Consider the following 17,174-nt stretch of genomic DNA (forward strand, 5'->3'; position numbering starts at 1 on the left):
AAACAACTCTATGCCAACAAATTTGACAACCTAGATGTAACAGACCAACTCCGTGAAAGGCAATCTGCCAAAACTCACAGAAGGAAAAACAGACTATATGAATAGGCCTGTATATACTAAAGAAATTCAGTCAGTAACGATACCTTTCCAAAACAGAAAGCATCTGGCCTGAATGGATCCACCGGTGAATTCTACCAAACATTTAAAGATGAAATTATAAAATTCTCTACAGTCCCCACAAGAAGCAGAGGGAATACTTCCTTACTGAATCTATGAGGCCAGCATTACTCTAATATCAAAGTCAGACAGACATTACAAGAAAACTACAGACCAGTATCTCTGACGAACACAGATATCAAAAACCCTCAACAAAGTATTAGCAGACTGAACTAAACAATATATTTAAAACACCATACATGACAACCAAATGGGATTTATCCTAGGTATGCAAGGCTTGTTCAATACTTGAAAATCATTTAATATAATCTATTTACATCATATAAATAGATGCAAAAAAAAAAAAAAGCATTTCACAAAATCCAGCAACCATTCACAATAAAACCTCAGAATAGAGGGGAACTTTCTCAACTTGATAAAAGAATATCTATGGAAAATTTACAGCTAGTATTATACTTTCTGGTGAGAAACTTAAAAGCTTTCCCATCAAGATCAGGGACATCTTTTCACCACTCCTTTCCAATCTCTACAGGAAGTTCTCACTGAGAACTTAATACAATAAGACAAGAAAAGGAAATGAAAGTATACAGATTGAGAAGGAAAGAATATACAAAGAGTACAAAATGAACACAAAAATTCAAGCAAGTATTTTAATAAAAAGAAACCTGGATCTTTCTGCAATGTTAGCCTTAAATATCCTCTCACAGAAAGGTTATTTTCCACTTAGCTTCCATGACTCTCTTCTCTCCAAAGGCCCTTCATCTGGCTCATCTTCCACAGATGCAATAACAACAGATGTTCACCATAATTATGTTCCGAGCCCTTTTAAAGGATTTCTTAAAACTCATTCTTCTGCAATCTTACTCTCTTTAATTACTTAGCATCACCTCTCGGCAAATAACTGCCTGTATTTCAGTTCTTAATTTTTAGCTATCTACTGAGCATCTCTACTGTGATATCCCACTGGTACTTCAAACTCAATATGCTTAAATCCAAGCTTGTTCTCCCTATTTCATACCGCATCCTCCTCGTCATCGACTTTTTAATCATTCTGATCTAAAACTCAATTCATTTCATTTATATTATCAATTTTAATAGAAAACTTTCAGAGAACAGAGATATTATTCTGTTTATGTAGTGTGCATTCTTTTCTCTGACACTGAATTTTTCAAAAACAGGATTTTACTTGTCTATAAAATATGCTATTCCTTGGACAACTGTAATTTTTCAACCATAATTGTATTGTTGGATATTTTCAAAGAACTCTGATTATTTTCTCTTTGGAATATACTCCTAAAAATGAAGTTACAGGATTAAAGGATAGAGGTATTTTACACTGACTACAAAATTTTCCTTTAAAAAGGTTAAAACAATGTATACATCTACCTGGAGAAACAGAAATTGTTTGTTTCACTAAGTCTTTGCAAACAACAATGGTTATAATGTAAGCAAAATCTTTGCTAAAAGTTTTTTTTTTAAGGGTATTTGTTTGGTGATCACAAGAACTATGTGTAATTTTAATTTTCTCTTTATAATTTTCTACACTTTAACTTTCTACAATAAGAATGCCTCAGAAAAAAATTATATGCAATGTGATAAGTGCTATTTTGTAGGCACATAATACAAAATGTACTTGAATGACAGAAAAAGGCAACTGTTTCTTTACCTAATTGGAGACAGGCTGTCAAACTGAGGACCCAGGCTTTCAGGAAGTATACTTTAGGAACAAAGAGAACTAAATACTCCAAGTTCTGATCTATCCTCCACTAGAGCAGCTCTATTTCTGTTTTCTACACTGAGGATCTGCCTTAAACTCTACCTGAAAAGTGAGTTCTGCTGCTACAAAGAAGCACCAAAATCACTGTTCTAAATCACAGATTTGATTTGTAAAGTACTACTTTTTTTTAGGAAGGTAGGAAAAATGTTCAGTTTATTTTAGAAAATTTTCCAACAAAAATGGTTTCTAAAATATGCCATTTAAAAGTCAATGCCTAGCACTTCCCTGGTGGCACAGTGGATAGGAATCTGCCTGCCAATGCAGAGGACCTGGGTGTAACTCCTGGTTTGGGAGGATTCCACATGCTGTGGAGCAACTGAGGCCGTGCGCCACACTACTGAGGCTGCTTGCTGCAACTACTGAAGCCTGTGTGCCTACAACCTGTGCACCACAACGAGAGAGTAGCCTCCACTCTGCAACTAGAAAGTAGCCCCTGATGCCCGTAACTAGAGAAAGCCTGTGCACAGCAACAAAGATCCAACACAACCAAATTTTTAAAAATAAAATTAAGTTTAAAAAAGAGAAAAGCCTGTGTCTAAAGTTTAAAAAGTCCACATTTGACTATACACCTAAATTCGCGTAAGTGTATACATCATACTACAGTAACACAAGTGTAATTTCTCTTTAACAAATAATTTTTTAAAAATACTGCTGCTAACTGGTATACATTTTTAGGCTACTGGATATCAAAGCATGAATAAACCTTCTATTTTTAATTAACACACAGTCCCACTTAGAAGTCAGGGTACTCATGAGGCCTGCGAAACTTTAAGTTCATTCACAAACGACAATTTTAATTCACATGTATCAAACTGCCCAGTAGTAACAATCTAAATGGCAAATCATATAAAAACCTTCTTACAGGTACTTTGACATTATTTTTGTACAAAATACCTTTGAACAATAACAAAAAACTGATTTAATTGATATATTTTTATAAAATACAATGAAAAATCGATTTGTGACAGAAACATACCATGTTCCAACACTTAAGATACCCGAATTCAAATTTAAAAGTTCTTTTGGAGAAGCACAGAAAAAAGGAAAATTACTGTTCATATTTTACCTGTGGGCTGAAGTGAAGCAGGGGGCCGAGGCTGTAAGCCCCACAAATTTTCCATACTGTTCCGGTCCTTAAGGTCCAAGAGATGTATTAAAATTAAAGGATCGATATCTAATAAACTACTGGTAGCAGCAGAGCACAAGTGTGCTCTTCTTGACAGTCTGCTACTGGCACCCACATAGCCATGGTTACCACCTGCAAAAGAGATACGGAAAAATGAAAGCTATATGAAATTGGACAAATTCAAGTATATGTAAAAGAAAAAAATAAACTGGTTAATGTCGTTTGAATACTTGTCTATGGACCTATCTCTTAGGAGCTGGTGTTCATAATGAGAAGCACAAAGAAACCATATCGAGGGAGAAGCCAAGATGGCGGAGGAATAGGACGGAGAGACCACTTTCTCTCCTACAAATTCATCGAAAGAACATTTGAATGCTGAGCAAATTTCACAAAACAACTTCTGATCGCTAGCAGAGGACATCAGGCGCCCAGAAAAGCAGCCCATTGTCTTCGAAGGGAGGTAGGACAAAATATAAACGATAATAAGGGAGTCAAAAGAGCTACGGACGGAGACCCGTCCCGGGAAGGGTCTTAATAGAGGAAGTTTCCAATCACCAGGAAACCCTCTCACTGGCGGGACTGGGGGAAGTTTTCTGCATTCTAAATGGGAGGAAAAATTAAACAAGGCCCACAGATTACGTGCCTAAAAGCAACTCCCAGCAGAAAAGTACCCCAGACGCCCATACCCGCCAGCAACAAGCGCGGCGGAACGGAGAGGAGCGGGCGGCATTGCTTAGGGTGAGGACCGGCCCGAAGACCCTGAGAGCAATCGGAGGGAGCTTTTTTAAACTTTGGGATAGCAAGGGACAAAATTAACTGACCCGAACACACTGCCGGTGGTTCGCAAAACAAAGGGACTGAGAATCTCCAGAGAAGAGCCGGCCCATCCCCGCTGGAGGTAGGAGGCAGGGGGGAGGGGAAAAGGGCAAACAGCCCCTGAGAAGCCACCCCCTCCCACACTGCAAACAGGCCTCCGGGTTCTAGCTAAAGACTTCCTGAGACCCGACTGGCGGCGCGTGCTGGGGCCGCGGAGGGAAAAAGTGCGCCGTACCCGGGGAGATTGCACCCAAGCCTCTGGCTGCCTGGGCCGCTCGCCGCGGAGGGAAAAGGCGTGCTGCACCCGGGAGAGTGCGCCCAAGCCTCTGGCTGCCTGAACCGCTCAGGCCGGGGAAGGCACAAAACGCAGGAGCAACCGAATCTGTGCCTTTGTGGAGTACCCGAAAACTGGAACCGCACTCAACGCAGGGCCCGCTCCATATAGAGCAGCCGGGAGCCTGAGCAGTGTAGACGGGGAAAGCACAGACACCCATGAGCGGGGCAAACCCAGTGTGGCCAGAACACGGTGAGTGCTATCCACACACAGCGATACCTGTCTGCAGCGGCCCGCCCTCCCCGTAGCAGGACTGAACTGAACTAGAGAACCTAAATAAGAGATCACCTCCGCCCGCCTGTGTCAGGGCGGAAATTAGACACCAAAGAGACGGCAAACAGAAGCCAAATAAACAAAGGGAACCGCTTCAGAAAGGACCGGTGCAACAGATTAAAATCCCTGAAGGTAACACCGACTACACGGGAAGGGGCCTACAGATATCGAGAAGTGTAAGCTGGAAAGAGGAGCTATCTGAAATTGAACTGAACCTACGCTGACCGCAACAACCTCAGAGAAATTCCTAGATATATATGTACATATTTTTTTTTAATAAAAAAAAAAAAAAAAAATTTTTTTTTCTTTCCTTTTTTTTTAATTTTTTCTCTTTTATTTTCTTTTATAATTCCCTATTACTCCCCCATTACTCCTCAACTTTCATTTTCATATATTTTTACGATTTTTTTAATTAGGGAAAAAAATTTTTTTTTCTTTTTTTTTCTTTTTGTTTTTCTCTCCTATTTACTTTTAGAGTCCTCTAATACTCCTCTATTATTCCTTAACTTTCATTTTCATTTCACTCTAACCTTGCCAAAAAAAAAAAAAAGAGAGAGAGAGAGAGAAACCCTATTTTTAAACTGAACTTCATATACAGTTCTAAATTTTTTGTGTTTTTGTTTTTAAATATTGTATTTCAAAGAGTCTAACCTCTACACTAGATTTTCAATCTTTGTTTTTCAGTAGTATGTGATATAAATTTTGGTCATTTAAGAATCCAATATTCAGTTCCCATTTCTATTCAGGAGTGTGGTGATACTCTCCCACTTTTGACTCTCTGTTTTCTACCTCATAACACCTCTATTTCCTCCATTCCCCTTCTCTTCCCAATCCAGCTCTGTGAATCTTTGTGGGTGTCTGGGCTACGGAGAACACTTTGGGAACAGATAACTGTGTAGATCTGTCTCTCTCCTCTTGAGTCCCCTTTTTCTCCTCCTGCTCACCTCTATCTCCTTCCTCCCTCTCCTATTCTTCATGTAACTCTGTGAACCTCTCTGGTTGTCTCTCACAGTGGAGAATCTTTTCACCATTAACCTAGAAGTTTTATTATCAGTGCTGTATAGTTGGAGAAGCCTTGAGACTATTGGAAGAATAAAACTGAAATCCAGAGGCAGGAGACTTGTGCACAAATCCTGAGAAAACCAGAAAACTCCTGACTACACGGAACATTAAGGAATAAGAGACCATCCAAAAGCTTCCATACCTACTCCAAAACCAACCACCACCCAAGAGCCAATAAGCTCCAGTACAAGACATACCACGCAAATTCTTTAGCAACACAGGAACATAGACCTGAGTGTCAACATACAGGCTCTCCGAAGTCACACCTAACACAGAGACTCATCGCAAAACTCATTACTGGACACTCCACTGCACTCCAGAGAGAAGAAATCCAATTCCACGCACCAGAACGCTGACACAAGCTTCCCTAACCAGGAAACCTTGACAAACCAATCGTCCAACCCCACCCACTGGGTGAAACCTCCACAATAAAAAGGAACCTCAGACCACAAGAATACAGAAAGCCCACTCCAGACACTGCAATCTAAACATGATGAAAAGGCAGAGAAATACCCAACAGCTAAAGGAACATGAAAAAAGCCCACCAAGTCAAACAAAAGAGGAGGAAATAGGGAACTACCTGAAAAAGAATTTAGAATAATGATAATAAAAATGATCCAAAATCTTGAAAACAAAATGGAGTTACAAATAAATAGCCTGGAGACAAAGATTGAGAAGATGCAAGAAATGTTTAACAAGGACCTAGAAGAAATAAAAAAAAATCAATTAAAAGTTAATAATGAAATAAATGAGATCAAAAACACTCTGGAGGGAACCATGAGTAGAATAACAGAGACAGAAGATAGGATAAGTGAGTTAGAAGATAAAATGGTGGAAATAAATGAAGCAGAGAGGAAAAAAGAAAAAAGAATAAAAAAAAATGAGGACAACCTCAGGGACCTCTGGGACAATGTGAAACGCCCCAACATTCGAATCATAGGAGTCCCAGAAGAAGACAAAAAGAAAGGCCATGAGAAGATACTCGAGGAGATAATAGCTGAAAACTTCCCTAAAATGGGGAAGGAAATAGCCAACCAAGTCCAAGAAACCCAGAGAGTCCCAAACAGGATAAACCCAAGGCGAAACACCCCAAGACACATATTAATCAAATTAACAAAGATCAAACACAAAGAACAAATATTAAAAGCAGCAAGGGAGAAACAACAAATAACACACAAAGGGATTCCTATAAGGATAACAGCTGATCTATCAATAGAAACCCTTCAGGCCAGAAGGGAATGAATGGCAGGACATACTTAAAGTAATGAAAGAGAATAACCTACAACCTAGATTACTCTACCCAGCAAGGGTCTCATTCAGATATGAAGGAGAACTCAAAAGCTTTACAGACAAGCAAAAGCTGAGAGAATTCACCACCACCAAACCAGCTCTTCAACAAATACTAAAGGATCTTCTCTAGACAGGAAACGCAGAAAGGTGGTATAAAAGTGAACCCCAAACAACAAAATAAATGGCAACGGGACCATACCTATCAATAATTACCTTAAATGTAAACGGGTTGAATGCCCCAACCAAAAGACAAAGGCTGGCTGAATGGATACAAAAGCAAGACCCCTATATATGCTGTGTACAAGAGACCCACCTCAAAGCAAGGGACACATACAGACTAAAAGTGAAGGGCTGGAAAAAAATATTCCACACAAACAGAGACCAAAAGAAAGCAGGAGTCGCAATACTCATATCAGATAAAATAGACTTTCAAATTAAGTCTGTGAAAAGAGACAAAGATGGACACTACATAATGATCAAAGGATCAATCCAAGAAGAAGATATAACAATTATAAATATATATGCACCCAACATAGGAGCACCGCAATATGTAAGGCAAACGCTAACGAGTATGAAAGAGGAAATTAATAGTAACACAATAATAGTAGGAGACTTTAATACCCCACTCACAACTATGGATAGATCAACTAAACAGAAAATGAACAAGGAAACACAAACTTTAACGGACACAATGGACCAGCTAGACCTAATTGACATCTATAGGACGTTTCACCCCAAAACAATCAACTTCACCTTTTTCTCAAGTGCACACGGAACCTTCTCCAGAATAGATCACATCCTGGGCCATAAATCTAGTCTTGGTAAATTCAAAAAGATTGAAATCATTCCAGTCATCTTTTCTGACCACAGTGCAGTAAGATTAGATCTCAATTACAGGAAAAAAATTATTAAAAATTCAAACATATGGAGGCTAAACAACACGCTTCTGAATAACCAACAAATCATAGAAGAAATCAAAAAAAGAAATCAAAATATGCATAGAAATGAATGAAAATGAAAACACAACAACCCAAAACCTATGGGACACTGTAAGGGGAAGATTCATAGCATTACAGGCCTACCTCAAGAAACAAGAAAAAAGTCAAATAAATAACCTAACTCTACACCTAAAGCAACTAGAGGAGGAAGAAATGAAGAATCCCAGGGTTAGTAGAAGGAAAGAAATCTTAAAAATTAGGGCAGAAATAAATGCAAAAGAAACTAAAGAGATCATAGCAAAAATTAACAAAGCTAAAAGCTGGTTTTTTGAAAAAATAAACAAAATTGACAAACCATTAACAAGACTCATTAAGAAACAAAGGGAGAAGAACCAAATTAACAAAATTAGAAATGAAAATGGAGAGATCACAACAGACAATGCTGAAATACAAAGGATCATAAGAGACTACTACCAGCAGCTCTATGCCAATAAAATGGACAACTTGGAAGAAATGGACAAGTTCTTAGAGAAGTATAACTTTCCAAAACTGAACCAGGAAGAAATAGAAGATCTTAACAAAACGATCACAAGCAAGGAAATCGAAACTGTAACCAGAAATCTTCCAGCAAACAAAAGCCCAGGACCAGATGGCTTCACAGCTGAATTCTACCAAAAATTCAGAGAAGAGCTAACACCTATCTTACTCAAACTCTTCCAGAAAATTGCAGAAGAAGGTAAACTTCCAAACTCATTCTATGAGGCCACCATCACCCTAATTCCAAAACCAGACAAAGATGCCACAAAAAAAGAAAACTACAGGCCAATATCACTGATGAACAGAGATGCAAAAATCCTTAACAAAATTCTAGCAAACAGAATCCAACAACATATTAAAAAAATCATACATCATGACCAAGTGGGCTTTATCCCAGGAATGCAAGGATTCTTTAATATCCGCAAGTCAATCAATGTAATACACCACATTAACAAATTGAAAGATAAAAACCATATGATTATCTCAATAGATGCAGAAAAAGCCTTTGACAAAATTCAACATCCATTTATGATTAAAACTCTCCAGAAAGCAGGAATAGAAGGAACATACCTCAACATAATAAAAGGTATATATGACAAACCCACAGCAAGCATCACCCTCAATGGTGAAAAATTGAAAGCATTTCCCCTGAAATCAGGAACAAGACAAGGGTGCCCACTCTCACCACTACTATTCAACATAGTTTTGGAAGTTTTGGCCACAGCAATCAGGGCAGAAAAAGAAGTAAAAGGAATCCAGATAGGAAAAGAAGAAGTGAAACTCTTGCTGTTTGCAGATGACATGATCCTCTACATAGAAAACCCTAAACACTCTACCAGAAAATTACTAGAGCTAATCAATGAATACAGCAAAGTTGCAGGATATAAAATTAACACACAGAAATCTCTTGCATTCCTATACACTACCAATGAGAAAACAGAAAGAGAAATTAAGGAAACAATACCATTCACCAATCGCAACAAAAAGAATAAAATACTTAGGAGTATATCTACCTAAAGAAACAAAAGACCTATACATAGAAAACTATAAAACACTGATGAAAGAAATCAAAGAGGACACAAACAGATGGAGAAACATACCGTGTTCATGGATTGGAAGAATCAATATTGTCAAAATGGCTATACTACCCAAAGCAATTTATAGATTCAATGCAATCCCTATCAAACTACCAACGGTATTTTTCACAGAACTAGAACAAATAATTTCACAATTTGTATGGAAATACAAAAAACCTCGAATAGCCAAAGTAATCCTGAGAAAGAATGGAACTGGAGGAATCAATCTGCCTGACTTCAGACTCTACTACAAAGCCACAGTCATCAAGACAGTATGGTACTGGCACAAAGACAGAAATATAGATCAATGGAACAGAATAGAAAGCCCAGAGATAAATCCACGAACCTATGGTCACCTTATCTTCGACAAAGGAGGCAAGGATATACAATGGAAAAAAGATAACCTCTTTAACAAGTGGTGCTGGGAAAACTGGTCAACCACCTGTAAAAGAATGAAACTAGAACACTTTCTAACACCATACACAAAAATAAACTCAAGATGGATTAAAGATCTAAATGTAAGACCAGAAACTATAAAACTCCTAGAGGAGGACATAGGCAAAACACTCTCTGACATAAATCACAGCAGGATCCTCTATGACCCACATCCCAGAATTTTAGAAATAAAAGCAAAAATAAACAAATGGGACCTAATGAAACTTAAAAGCTTTTGCACAACAAAGGAAACTATAAGCAAAGTGAAAAGACAGCCCTCAGATTGGGAGAAAATAATAGCAAACGAAGCAACAGACAAAGGATTAATCTCAAAAATATACAAGCAACTCCTCCAGCTCAACTCCAGAAAAATAAATGACCCAATCAAAAAATGGGCCAAAGAACTCAACAGACATTTCTCCAAGGAGGACATACAGATGGCTAACAAACACATGAAAAGATGCTCAACATCACTCATTATCAGAGAAATGCAAATCAAAACCACAATGAGGTACCATTATACGCCAGTCAGGATGGCTGCTATCCAAAAGTCTACAAGCAATAAATGCTGGAGAGGGTGTGGAGAAAAGGGAACCCTCTTACACTGTTGGTGGGAATGCAAATTAGTACAGCCACTATGGAAAACAGTGTGGAGATTTCTTAAAAAGCTGGAAATAGAACTGCCATATGACCCAGCAATCCCACTTCTGGGCATACACACCAAGGAAACCAGATCTGAAAGAGACACGTGCACCCCAATGTTCATCGCAGCACTGTTTATCATAGCCAGGACATGGAAGCAACCCAGATGCCCATCAGCAGACGAATGGATGAGGAAGCTGTGGTACATATACACCATGGAATATTACTCAGCCATTAAAAAGAATTCATTTGAATCAGTTCTAATGAGATGGATGAAACTGGAGCCCATTATACAGGGCGAAGTAAGCCAGAAAGATAAAGACCATTACAGTATACTAACACATGTATATGGACTTTAGAAAGATGGTAACGATAACCCTATATGCAAAACAGAAAAAGAGACTCAGATGTATAGAACAGACTTGTGGACTCTGGGAGAAGGCGAGGGTGGGATGTTTCAAGAGAACAGCATTGAAACATGTATATTATCTAGGGTGAAACAGATAACCAGCCCAGGTTGGGTACATGAGACAAGTGCCCGGGCCTGGTGCACTGGGAAGACCCAGAGGGATCGGGTGGAGAGGGAGGTGGGAGGGGGGACTGGGATGGGGAATACATGTAAATCCATGGCTAATTCATTTCAATGTATAATAAAAACTACTGTAACGATGTAAAGTAATTAGCCTCCAATTAATAAAAAAAAAAAAAAAAAAGAAAGAAACCATATCGCCAGAGAAGTGTACAAAGAACAGTGAATGACCACTGGCCTCATTACTATTCAAAATTCAGGAGTTATCCACAACCCCATACTGCATGCATGCTCAGTCATGTCACACTCTTCATGACTCCATGGACTACAGCTTGCCAGGAGCCTCTGTCCATGGAATTTTTCAGGCAAGAATACTGGATACTGGAGTAGGTTGCTATTTCCTCCTTCAGGGTAATCTTCCTGACCCAGGGATCAAACCCATGTCTCTTGCATCTCCTGCATTGGCAGGTGGATTCTTTACCACTATCGCCACCTCGGAAGCCCCATCCTAAACCCCAGAAATAAAAAGGTTAGAGCGTGTACAATACATACAATTGGGGGATGAGGGTTAAGGAAAAGGAGAATGTATCTTATAACCCAGTGGTCTTGGATGAAAGTCAAGCCCCCTGGTATAACAGATCCCAAGGATCTAGACATCAAAATGGAATCTTCTGCAGGTCTAGGAAAAGTAAAATACTCAGGTCATGACTGTCTGGCAAGACGTTTTTTCTAGTTTGATTAAATACTGAAGTACAATTTGAATATTTTAGACTTAACCTGTTAATGACTGATACATAATATGACATCTGAGAACATGGTCATTCTTTATTACCTATATTGAAGTAAAAAGCTCCTTAACCCAAGGAAACCATCTGACTTTTCTCCAGTGCCTAGTACAATGCCTAGCAAGTATTAGGTATGGAAATGTTGGTTAAAACTGACCTCCTTAAATAAAGTTATTTAAATATATTCTTAAAAAAATCCACAACATTAAAAAATGCAAAGTCTTAAAGTAGATAATATAAAAATAACATGAAGTAATCAGGTCCTGACTATTCATGAGGGTGTTTCTAAAGAGATAGAGATGGATAGGGGGTACTTAGGAGAAAAGTTTATTATTCAGAAGCTTCAGGCCAGTTATTTACTTACATGTTTTTCATCTATATTCACACCCTCATGTCCTTACCTTTTACTTGTTTGTCCTTCCTCTTCTAAGGATTATCTCGTTGCCAATTTCTCTTTTAGCCTCTGTACACACCACTGCAACTCCTATTTTTTTTTTTTAAACTCCTATTTTAAAAGACAGAAAACTATTCCCTCTCCCCCTTCAAACTGCTCCTTAGCTCTTTTCCTTTACTAGGAAGTTCCCAAATCAGGCTGCATATAAGTCAGTTGGAGGAGTTTTTAAAATGACAGATTCCTGGCCCTACTCTAGATGTCCTGAATGAGGATACTGGACTGGGATCTAGGACTTTTTCAAAAAGCTACTCAGGTGGTTCTATCATACAGTAAATAGGTTCACTAGTCCAGATTATGCTATCGATTGCCCAACTATCTGGTTCTTCAAAAAGAAAAGCTATTTATCTCTCATGTTAAATGGACCTCCAAGTATAGAAACGGGTGTTAACAGACTTCTGTTTCTAACCATTCTTCCAGGTCACTCACTACTCTCACCAATGAGCAAACTCCTTTCTGTTGTGGTTCAAGTCCTTTGGCTATTCCACCCCTCCCAGGTTCCCATCCATCCACACACAGCAGTATCACATTTCATTCAAAGGCAAGCCAGAGAGTTTAGCAAACTCCTTCTGTTGTGGTTCAAGTCCTTTGGCTATTCCACCCCTCCCAGGTTCCCATCCTTCCACACACAGCAGTATCACATTTCATCCAAAGGCACCAGAGAGTTTAGCATCTATCTCAGTTTCCTGAGAGTCAGCACTGCCACTAACCTGGGCGAGTGTGTGCATGTCTGTCTCACACAGCCTAGTATGTATGAGTGCATGCTCAGCTGGTTCAGTCGTGTCTGACTGTTTGCAACCCCATGAACCAGGGGTCCACCAGGCTCCTCTGTCCAGGGGATTTTCCTAACCCAGGGACTGAACCTGCATTTCCAGCACCACAGGGAAGAGTCTTTACTGCTGAGCCACCAGGGAAGTCCATAAAGCCTAGTGAATGATCACAAATTAATAGCAGCCCAAGATTCCTCCATGCTTCCTAAAATTGCTCACTTACCCTCCTCCCCAAAGGTAACTTCCATCCAGAGTAAAACACCATATATTAGTTTGCCTGTTTTTGAACCTTTTTTAAATGCAATGATACAGCTATATTCTTACATTCTGCTTTTTTGCTCAATATTATATTCATGAGATTCATCTATATTGCTATATATAGCAGCTTATTCATTTTCATTATTTCTGTGCAGCGCTATAAAATATGAATATATAAAACTACTTTATTTCTATTAGGAAAGAATTTGGGTTGCTTTTTGCTACTAGAAATAAAGCTGCTGCTAAGTCACTTCAGTCGTGTCCAACTCTGTGTGATCCCATAGACGTCAGCCCACCAGGCTCCCCCGTCCCTGGGATTCTCCAGGCAAGAACACTGGAGTGGGTTGCCATTTCCTTCTCCAATGTGTGAAAGCGAAAAGTGAAAGTGAAGTCACTCAGTCGTGTCCGACTCTTAGCGACCCTATGGACCGCAGCCTACCAGGCTCCTCCACCCGTGGGATTTTCCAGGCAAGAGTACTGGAGTGGGGTGCCATTGCCTTCTCCGAGAAATAAAGCTACTGAACTTATAAGCAGAAAACTGCTCCTGAACTTCACGAGGGAAAAAAAAACTCATAAAAAAGCAAATGGATGCTCTCTTCCTAAGCCAAGCCAGATTAAGCCTGCTAAAATGTCACACTAATCTATCTGAGCTCTTGATTTTACCACAGTGCTTGTATGTATTAGCAAAACATTTGAGGTCCTACACAGTCTCGACTCAAACTACCTTTCCAGTCTTCTCTAGTTTTTCACATTCTTTTCTTTACTAAAAATTACATTTACTTTTTAAAAATTAAAAACACAAGAAAACAAAACCACCTAAAAAAGAACAACACTGCTTTAAATTATCTTGTAAAACTCAACTGGCAAATACCAGCTCCTGTTCTGTTGAAAGTGGAAAAGTCATAGGATGTGTATATTTAGCTTTACCTATACTGCCCAACAGTCTTCTAAAGTAGAGTTATCAATTTTCATTCCTACCAGCAAGCTATGAGAGTTTCCATCTCTCCACATGCTTTCAACATTTAGTACTGCCAGTTTAAAAAGTATTAGCCATTACAGTGGACATTCAATGGTATCATAATGTGGATTTTATCTGGCATTTCCTGAAAAAGAATGAAGAAAAATGAACAGAGTCTCAGAGACCTGTGAAATCCCACCAAGTGTACCAACATACACGTAACGGGAGTTAGAGAGGAGGAGAAAGAATATTATTCAAAGAAAAATGGGTAAAATTCCCTACATATAATGAAAACTATTCATGTAAACATCCAAAACTCAACTCAAGAAACTTCATGAAGGATAAACAAACTCAATAGCACCACAACTTGCATTTATCTGACAAAAACAGTGAAAAAAAAAAAACCTTTAAAAATGTGTACTGGTCATCTAGATAGACTCCTTTGTGAAGTGTCTATTCTTGTCTTTTGCTTTTTGTTTTTTTTTTAAACTAAAGAGATTGTCATCTTTTTCTTATTGATTTGTAGAAATTCTTTACATGTTATGGGTGAATCTTGTAAATGATATTTTAATTAGTTCATTAATTTCAATGAATAAAAACTATGACTCCTATTTTTAAAAATCTTTTTAAAATAATCTTTTATTTGGGGGCTGTACTGGGTCTTCGTTGCTGTGAGGGCTTTTTTCCAGCTGTGGCGAGGAGTTACTCTCTACTCTGCAGTGCACAGGCTTCTGACTGTGGCGGCTTCTTCTGCAGAGCATGGGCTCGAGGGTACACAGGCTTCAGTCGTTGTGGCACATGGGCTCAGCAGCTGCAGCTCCTGGGCTCTAGAGCATAGGTTCCACAGTTGTGGAGCATGGGCCTAGTAATTTGCCAAAGACCAGGAACTGAACCCACGTCTCCTGCATTGGCAGGTGATTCTTTACCATTGAGCCACCAGGGAAGCCCTGATGATGCTTATTTTTAAAAAAAACAATGCTTATTACTACACAGACTCACACCTGTGATCTTCCAAGCAGCCAGTTACATGGGTCTGGAGATCATAACGTGGGAGTCCCACTGGCCCATCAATATCAGCATGGTTCACACTGAATATATTATCCTCTGCTCTGAAACTCACTAGCTTATGGAATGAGGCCCAAACTAGGAACCTTAAGGCATCACCCCCACACTGCCACCAACTCCAACCCATCCAGTAAGACACTCCCAAGTCATACAGAGTCTTACTTAACATCTCTCAAAAGGTTTCTTCTTCTCTGCCTCTACTATTCTTACCTTATTTTGGGCCCTCAAAATTTCCTTCCTGGAATATTGAGGTAGTTTCCTTTTATTTTTTTGGCTACACCATGCAGCTTGTGGGATCTTAAGTTTACCAACCAGGGGTCAAACCCATGCTCTCATCAGTGAAAGCATGGAGTTCTAACCACTGGACTTCCACAGAATTTTCATAGTAGTATCCAATTTTATCTCATCCACCTTTAACCCATTTTTCACTATATAGACAAATCTGATCACATTCACTCTTAAAGACCTTTAGTGGTTCCACAGAATAAAAGGCCAAGCTCCTTAGCCAGGCAAATAAAGACTTTCCATTACCTGATCTTGTAACATGATGGACCTGGAGGGTATTATGCTAAATGAAATAAGTAAGACAGAGAAAGAAAAAGAAATATGACTTCAAAAAAAAAAAAAAGAAATATGACTTCATTTATATGTAAAATCTAAGAAACAAAACAAATGGACAAACATAACAAACCCAGAAACAGTCATACACAGAAAACAAACAAGCTATTTTCAGAGGGGAGTGGGGTAGAGAAGAGGAATGAAAAAAAAAAAAAAAAGGTAACTATGTGAGGCAATGAGTGCTAACTGGCCTGATCATGCTGATCACAATGTGTATTTATATGAAACCATCATGCTGTACACCTTAAACATATACAATTTTTGTCAATTATACCTTTTAAAGCTGGGGAAAAAATGGGCAGGAGTCAGCACATGAAGGCCATTGTATACCATATTAATGAGTTTGGATTTCATCCTATCAGTAAATGGAATGAAATAAAGGGTTTTTAAGGAGAGAAGGGATACAATCAGATATTCTTTTGAAGGGAATAAAAAGTCACCTCATTTGGAACTCATGCCATGGGAAGCAGAATGGATGGGAGCAATAATGCATACAAAGAACCCAAATAGCCTCTCATTCAGGTTGAAAGACACAGGCCTACACCAGAAATGGCAATGGAATGTGAAGTAACAAATGTATTCACTCACTATCTAGGAGGAAGAATCAACAGATTTTGGTGACATGTTAAAGGGAGAGTCGAAGGAGAGAAGGAGAGAAAAAGGTGAAGAATATACAGCACTACTAATTATCAAGATGGTGGCCATCACTGATGGGTAAGCCTGCAAATGAAAAGGTAATGATTTCTATTCAGGAGATCTAAGACTGAGACTTCAAAACCAAACTGCTACATCAGTCTGGAAGTCACGAGAAAAATAAAGGCTAGAGATGGAGCCTGGGGAGTAATCAGCATACAGACAAAACTGACATACAGGTGTGACTGAGATCACCTAGAAATAAAGTGAAAGACAGGAGTACAATGCAGAAGTGGAAGTATTAAGTATCAAAGAGGTCTTTAGATATTCAAGCATGCTACAGAATATGCCAATGTTCATACCAAGGGCGAAGCAGGTAAAACAGAAGTAGCAAAAAACTAGTTGATAATTGTTCTAGCCAAAATCCCCATGCTTAATTGAACAGGTCCAAGAAAACAAAAGAAACACTTACTATTTAAAACTGGTTATCCCAGGAGGAGCCATGTACTTTGGTAAAAAGCTAGGTTCAAGAAGACGACATGAGGTTCTAGTCTAGCTATACCAACTAAATCTCTGAGCTTTTTCCACATGTAAATTGAGTTCTCAAAATGTCTTCCGTAACTC

General features: G+C 38.8%; 1 protein-coding gene across 4 annotated transcripts in view; it reads right to left on the minus strand.

Annotated features, from left to right (window-relative positions):
- The window catches only part of TRIM37 (tripartite motif containing 37), a 171,726-nt gene that overhangs the window by 70,822 nt on the left and 83,730 nt on the right, over positions 1–17,174 (minus strand). For all 4 annotated transcript variants that reach the window (XM_070478548.1, XM_070478547.1, XM_070478550.1 and 1 more), the window contains exon 18: positions 3,021–3,212. In XM_070478548.1, coding sequence (XP_070334649.1) covers positions 3,021–3,212 — 192 coding nt within the window. The remainder of the gene's footprint in view (positions 1–3,020; positions 3,213–17,174) is intronic.

The sequence above is a fragment of the Odocoileus virginianus genome, chromosome 17 (assembly GCF_023699985.2).
Source record: "Odocoileus virginianus isolate 20LAN1187 ecotype Illinois chromosome 17, Ovbor_1.2, whole genome shotgun sequence".
NCBI classification, from domain to species: Eukaryota; Metazoa; Chordata; class Mammalia; order Artiodactyla; family Cervidae; genus Odocoileus; species Odocoileus virginianus.